We start from the raw sequence: 6,690 nt of genomic DNA on the forward strand, positions 1-6,690 counted from the left end.
GTTTATATAAATCTGTATTTTAAATGAGTAAGAAGGGCAACTACAAATGGGTGTGAAGATGAGGAAATGAACTACAAGTAGTTTAGACTTGAAGGCATTCTGTGATTTAACTTCCCTCACTTTCTGTATTAACAAGAATGTATTCTTTACAAGCACAGCTATTCTAAAAATTATGAATGAATGCCAATTTCTTGGCAAGTTAGCCCTCCTATTATATGGTAGTTTTATCATCATCATCTAAAAAGTATCGTAACCAGAATAACTGTCGGAGAGAAAATAAACTGTTGGACATTAAATGGATTAAACCATTTAACCCCCTAAATGTTCGCCCATTCCGAGCGGTTTTGAGCGACCTCCCACCCCTAACCAAATCTACATACGCTGTCTTCGAGGACCTTGGCCCCTCCCCACTCTGAGATTGTTTATCAGGGGTTGCTGTTAATAGAAATAAAAATGCCATCAAGCTTTATAGGAATTCAGAATCATCGCACGAGAACGTCGAGAGGCTGGGGCTTAATGAAGTTGGTGGATAATTAGTCAGCTGCAGTGATTACGATTCGTCACCAACAAATCTGAGAGCCTTTTCGGTTAGGCAGCTCCATAGTGTTGTGGTTGCTGTAGTACAATGTAGCGATTTTATGGAATCAACTTAAGAATAAAACTCTGATTTGATGTTAGTTTTTTATGCCAAGCTTGACATATCCCTACGATCAAATACTGGTCTCCCTCTAAGTAAAGACCCCTCCAATTTAAGACCACCAATTAAAGACCACTTTTATGTGGTCCCAAATCGAGAAATGTATTTTATCTTTATTACTCTAATTAGACACCAAAGCTGCTAAAGACCCTAGAAGCTAATTTGAGGAAAACCTGTATTTATATACCGGTATGTAAATGGTGATCGTTTCTCGAAAATATAACATTTCTCTTTTAGTCAATTGTCTCATACAATCCTTCTTCAATGACTTTTAATTCCAGTTCTCTGTTGTGTTCTAGGTCTCTGTTGCTTGTTAGATTGTCATAGGGACCTGAAAAAATTGGTTCCAGATAGGCGTCTCCTGTAATTTGTGCTTCTTTTACTTCCACCGCATTTACTTTTTCTTTACCAAACTTCTTAATGTGGGACTGGTAATATACGGCTTTAGTTGATTGGCATTGTTGATCAGTTTGATTCGTATTCATCGATTGCCTAACATGACAGACGTTTTTCTGAAAACCAGATACAATTTTTATCAACATGAATGAACTCCTAAATATTTACAATAAACTTTTATTCAAACAAGAAATACCAAGGTGTTGGGCCCTTGTAACATCTTAACAGGTATTTCGATGTGATCTTAAATAGCGCTAAACGTAATTGGACTGGACGTGACGTCATGACCGTTATATTGTAGGTTTTCTCCTTCAGTTAATTGAAAATGATTCAGATAAATTTCTTTTCTGATGTTGAATAATGTTTTTATACCACTTACCAAAATACAGAATATGGACAATATTATAATACAACCGATAATTAACCCCACACCTCCTGAGGTGAGCTGATAGACTAGATTAGACTTCGGGGCATCTGAATAAATAGTGAAATAGTGCAATATAAGTAATTACTTTCTTATTTTGAACTCATTAAAAAATAAATGCATTCTTGAATTTGTATCTGCAGGTTGGGGGTTCTATGGTGCAATTATTAGAATCCTCCACATCACACTCACTACACCACTATCGTCGCATTTTTTCATGTTTTTATATACTTCATGCCTTTCTTGATTTTTTGATGATTTTATTTTGTTTAAAATATTAATTTTAAAATGCATCATGAGGTTTATTTTATTCAATTAAATACATGTTATTTACGTATTAAGTTGATGTGATCATTTGGAGGTTGCTGTCACTCATTGAAACAAAAACAAAAAAATAATAACTAGACTTACGTCAAAATGAGGACTGATGTTGAAATTGTAAAGTTAAAAATGATTAATAAATTATAAAATTGTCCTATATTTTTGACTTTATAGTTTATTATTTGAAGGTTTGCCTGGCGAAGTAATAATATATATTAATCTTGCGGTAAACCACGTAGATGTACCACATGTATCAATACATACTTCATAATGTATTAATCATTTTTTAAGCGACGATGATCTGGAGAAAATAAATGCAGTCTAATGTAGTTTCAAAATGTCTTACCTGCGCACGCGTGCAGGCTCTGTGGTTCGGCGACAGATTCTCCGTTAGATGCATTACATATAACGCTCCCTACTGGTTTGCAAGCTCCCGGTTCAATCAAAGTGGAAGTCCGAGTTCGCCCAGTTGCAACGGTATATCCATTTACACTGATGGTGACAGTGGGATATGGAAAACCATCAGCGACACAAGTAGCGACACCATCCAGCCAATCAATGGACAGTATCCTCACATCTAAATATGATTGTACGCCATTTGCACAGTTATTGAAATTAATAAAACTTACGTAATCATAACACTAAGTGAAGAGATTTTTTTCTCCTTAAAATGTTCAATGTTTTTGATGTTGATTTCATGTTGTTAATGTTGTTGATATTGTTAATCGTGTTGATGTTGTTGATGCTGTTGATGTTGCTGATGTGTTGATGTTGTTGTTGGTGTTGTTGATATTGTTGTTGATGATGTTGTTCTTGGTGTTGTTGATGTTGTTGTTGCTGGTAGTTGATGATGCTGATGTTAATTTTGTTGATGTTGTGAATGTAATTGTTGTTGATGATGATATTGATATTTTTGTTGTTTGATAATCACCTCCAATTAAACGTTTTATTTAATATACAAATATTAACATTTATTTAATTGAAAAACAAATAACCTAAGTCACATGTTTATTTTAACATTTAAAAAGAAATATATTCGTTTACCAGACGTATTGTTTCATTATATGAAGCCACGGGGTCATTGGAGAAATATCGATACTTATACAGTATACGGAAACGATTATAAAAAGTTCTACATAAAAACAATTAAACAATCTGTCAACACAGTCTGATAAGCTAACGACTATAATTGCTTAGATAGATGACATATAGTCTTGTGTAGTTTCAAAAGGTCTTACCACCGCACAAGTGCAGAGTCTTTGGCTCGGCGGAAGTTTCTCCGTTAGATGCATCGCATACAACGCTCCCTATTGGTTTGCAAGCTCCCGGTTCAATCCAAGTGGAAGTCCGAGTTCGCCCAGTTGCAACAGTATATCCATTTACACTGATGGTGACAGTGGGATATGGAAAACCATCAGCGACACAAGTAGCGACACCATCCAGCCAATCAATGGACAGTATCCTCACATCTAAATATGATTGTACATCATTTTCACAGTTATGGAAATTATTAAGATTCAAGATTTTCATTGTCAATCATAATACAGTACTACGTATACAGATTTTTTTCCTCAGTAAAATGTGCACAGAATCAAAACTACAAAGATATACAATAAAGTTAAATTTAAATGACAACACTAAGTGTTTATAGAAGATGTGAAGAATATAGGAAGAATTTTGATATAAAATGCTACAAAAAAATGGGTTTTATTTTTTGAGCTTTACCTATAAATTGTCAAATAATTACACAACTTTAAATTTAAAAAAAAATATCCCATTGTAATCTCGTAGACCTACATTTAACAAACAGAATTTCCTTTCCACATGTCACGGTCCCAGCAATATTCGTCGCCATACAGTAATATTTACCAGCATCCTCTTGCCTCACTTTGACAATGGTATATTCCATAACATCTCCAATCTCACTTTTAATCGTAATGTTGTCTTTGTATAAGGTATATATTGGGTTTGGGTCAGCGTATACTTGGCATGTAATGGACAGCTTATTTCCTTCTATAATAGTTCTATTTCTTAAGCCGTTTTGTTGGCATTCGATATCTGTAACACGGAAGAAAAATACAAAGATAATAGGCTTATTTAATATTGAAATTGCTAAATATTTAAAGACAAGACATCACATCACCATCTTCCACTTTGTTGTAACAGATCAAAATCCAGGGAAATATATAAATACCGACATTTATTTGTATTTTAATGTATTTTTTGGTTTGGGTCAGCGTTTACGGGGCACGTATTGGACAGCGGACACGTCTACAACAGGTGTTATTACAACCAACTATTCGTTGGCAATTGAGACCTTTAACAGAGAGGAATACAAAATACAGCAGAATCCCTATTAGGTGGACACCTTCGGTACCAATCATATTGTGCCCCCTTAATAGGGGTGTTCCCTAAGTAGGGTTTGGCCTTCGTATTAAAAGATAAATACATTCCCTAGTTTTGTGGCCAAAAAAGTGTCCTCTTATAATAAGGGTCACCTTAATACGGGTATACCCTTAATAGTTGTGTCCCAAAGAAGAGTTTCCACTGTATTTGAATAGGTCTATTTAAATCGGTAAATAACTGGTGCAATGACTTCAGTTAGTAGCAATCTAAATATTAACATTCAACTCACAGTGGACTTTAAGTTTCTTTGTGTCACTGTTCTTGCTCCCTGCTTCATTACGTGCATTGCAGTAGTAATCACCAGTATCACTTTTTGTTGCAATGCTGTTGGTGTAGTAAAGAGTAGTGTTTATCGTAGACGCCACTGACATATTGTCCTTATAAATAGTAAGTATTGGATCAGGGTAAGCAGCACCACTAATGCAGACAAATTTCAATACATCTCCATACAACACATTTGTAGGTAGATCGATTGTAGGTTCATTCAGATCTAAAATAAAAATGTATACAAATTCAGAGAGTTTTGGTTCAGGTAAACTGTTTATAAGGCCTATTTGATTCATACTAAATTATTTTCGACATTTCCTGCATCATATTTTCCATGTTATGTATATTCGTTACATAGCTTAGGCCTATACATTTATTTATATACAGTATTGTTAATAATATTCAAGATTCAAGATTTTATTGTGCATTTGGAAATTCTAGCGGACGGGTTTACTGCGATGATAAAAATATAAAAATATATGTGTGTATATATTATGTGTGTAATCAAATGTATTGTAATCATTGAGCATTTACAGTACCTATAAATCGTTAAGTTCCTAACAAAGCTCATGTTAGCATTACATGTCAACACATATCTACTTGTATCCCCATATTATCTGATGAACTTGTGCCAGAAACTTGTGTTCAGATCTGGCTGAAACAAAAGTGTCTAGCAAGTGTGTAGACACGATAAAAATAAGATTACAAATCAACTTTAGATGAAACTCAATTTCCTAAAAGAAGAAATTTCTATTAAATCAAGAAGACCTACATTCAACAACCAGACTTTCCTTTCTACATGTCACGGTCCCTGCAATATTCGTCGCCATACAGTAATAATTACCAGCATCCTCTTGCCTCACTTTGACAATGGTATATTCCATAACATCTCCAATCTCACTTTTAATCGTGATGTTGTCTTTGTATAGGGTGTATGTCGGGATTGGATCAGCGTATACTTGGCACGTAATGGACAGCTTACTCCCCTCTACAACTCTAGTACGATTATTAAAAACGTTTTGTGGGCATTCGACATCTAGTAACAGGGAAGAATACAAACATAATAGGCCTTAATATTGAAATTGCTAAATAATATAAAACATTGCATCATCACAATCTACCACATTTGCGGGAACAAATCGAAATCCATGGAAATATTGTAATTTATCAATTATCGAAAAATACCTTTTTTAATACATTTTATTCGCATAAGGTAGGGCCTATATTTTGGTTTAGGTCAGTGTTTACTCGGCTCGTATACCGTACGCGCTACGATACTCCTTTGCTGTCACTTCAACAACATGCCAAGTAGGGGTCACACAAATAGACGCAGAAATTCGTTCATAGCCAATGCTATCTATATGAATTTAATAATGGATTTGCCAGATGATAAATTAAGTAGGTAAGTACATTAATTATCAATGTTTTTTCGATGTTTTCAAATATTTAATTGCCTTTTACCGTCTCTCTATGTCGTTCATTGTATGCAGCAAGCAAAAATAATTTCATTTATCACATGTTTGGTTGTTGATAATAAAGCAAACCTGAATATTAAATCTTGTATTTGAACAATGATTTCCGTTATTAGTAATCCAGGGAGTTGTTATTTAGAATAACAACTCCCTGCGTAATCTATCAAAATTCAACTCACAGTGGACGATAAGTTTCTTTATGTCACTATTCTTGCTCCCTGCTTCATTACGTGCGTTACAGTAGTAATCACCAGCATCACTCTTTGTTGCATTGCTGATGGAGTAGTAAAGCGTAGTGTCAGTTGTGGACGTTATTGGCATACGTTCTTTAAAAATCGTAAGCTTTGCATCAGGGTTAGCAGCGCCACTAGCGCAGACAAATTTCAATACATCCCCATACAACACATATTTAGGTAGATCGACTGTAGGTGCATCCAGATCTAAAATAAAAATGAGTTTTATTACAATTTTTTTTTTTTTTTTAACCGTGCATTTTTATTACCGTACCACTTTTCAGGGGTGAATAATGAGAGAACAATAGGCCTAATCAGCTAATTATAATAGGCCAAATCACAAATAAGTACTCTTGTACAAATAAAATTTACCTTTAAAATGTGTGATACATTTGGAAACTCAAAACAAAAACTTCATGCAATCAGATTTACGCACGAAGTTCTAAGATTAATTAGGAAGCCTAACATCTACAC

At 34.4% G+C, this 6,690-nt stretch overlaps 2 protein-coding genes across 3 annotated transcripts in view; both read right to left on the reverse strand.

Annotated features, from left to right (window-relative positions):
• Positions 1 to 265: 265 nt before the first annotated feature.
• Positions 266 to 4,728, reverse strand: LOC117115640 (hemicentin-1-like). Of its 2 annotated transcripts, XM_033259518.1 has the most exons (6): positions 4,474 to 4,728; positions 3,636 to 3,896; positions 3,077 to 3,307; positions 2,185 to 2,415; positions 1,473 to 1,567; positions 266 to 1,209 (listed from the first exon to the last, which is right to left on the reverse strand). In XM_033259518.1, exons 1-6 carry the CDS (start codon positions 4,613 to 4,615, stop codon positions 931 to 933), a joined length of 1,239 nt encoding a protein of 412 aa, XP_033115409.1. In that variant the 5' UTR covers positions 4,616 to 4,728; the 3' UTR covers positions 266 to 930. The 2 variants fall into 2 exon arrangements, with proteins under 2 accessions (XP_033115409.1, XP_033115410.1); XM_033259519.1 differs by lacking the exon at positions 1,473 to 1,567 and having other exon boundaries at positions 1,048 to 1,209.
• A 541-nt stretch (positions 4,729 to 5,269) lies between these two features.
• LOC117115616 (vascular endothelial growth factor receptor 2-like) overlaps positions 5,270 to 6,690 on the reverse strand; it is a 3,864-nt gene continuing 2,443 nt past the window's right edge. Inside the window, exons 2-3 of the mRNA XM_033259481.1 lie at positions 6,163 to 6,423; positions 5,270 to 5,547 (exon numbers count right to left, since the gene is read on the reverse strand). Of these exons, the coding sequence (XP_033115372.1) occupies positions 5,270 to 5,547; positions 6,163 to 6,304 (420 nt within the window). The 5' untranslated portion in view covers positions 6,305 to 6,423. The remainder of the gene's footprint in view (positions 5,548 to 6,162; positions 6,424 to 6,690) is intronic.

This window comes from Anneissia japonica, unplaced genomic scaffold (genome assembly GCF_011630105.1).
Source record: "Anneissia japonica isolate Jap-2015-1 unplaced genomic scaffold, ASM1163010v1 scaffold16662_len1167910_cov178, whole genome shotgun sequence".
Classification (NCBI taxonomy): Eukaryota; Metazoa; Echinodermata; class Crinoidea; order Comatulida; family Comatulidae; genus Anneissia; species Anneissia japonica.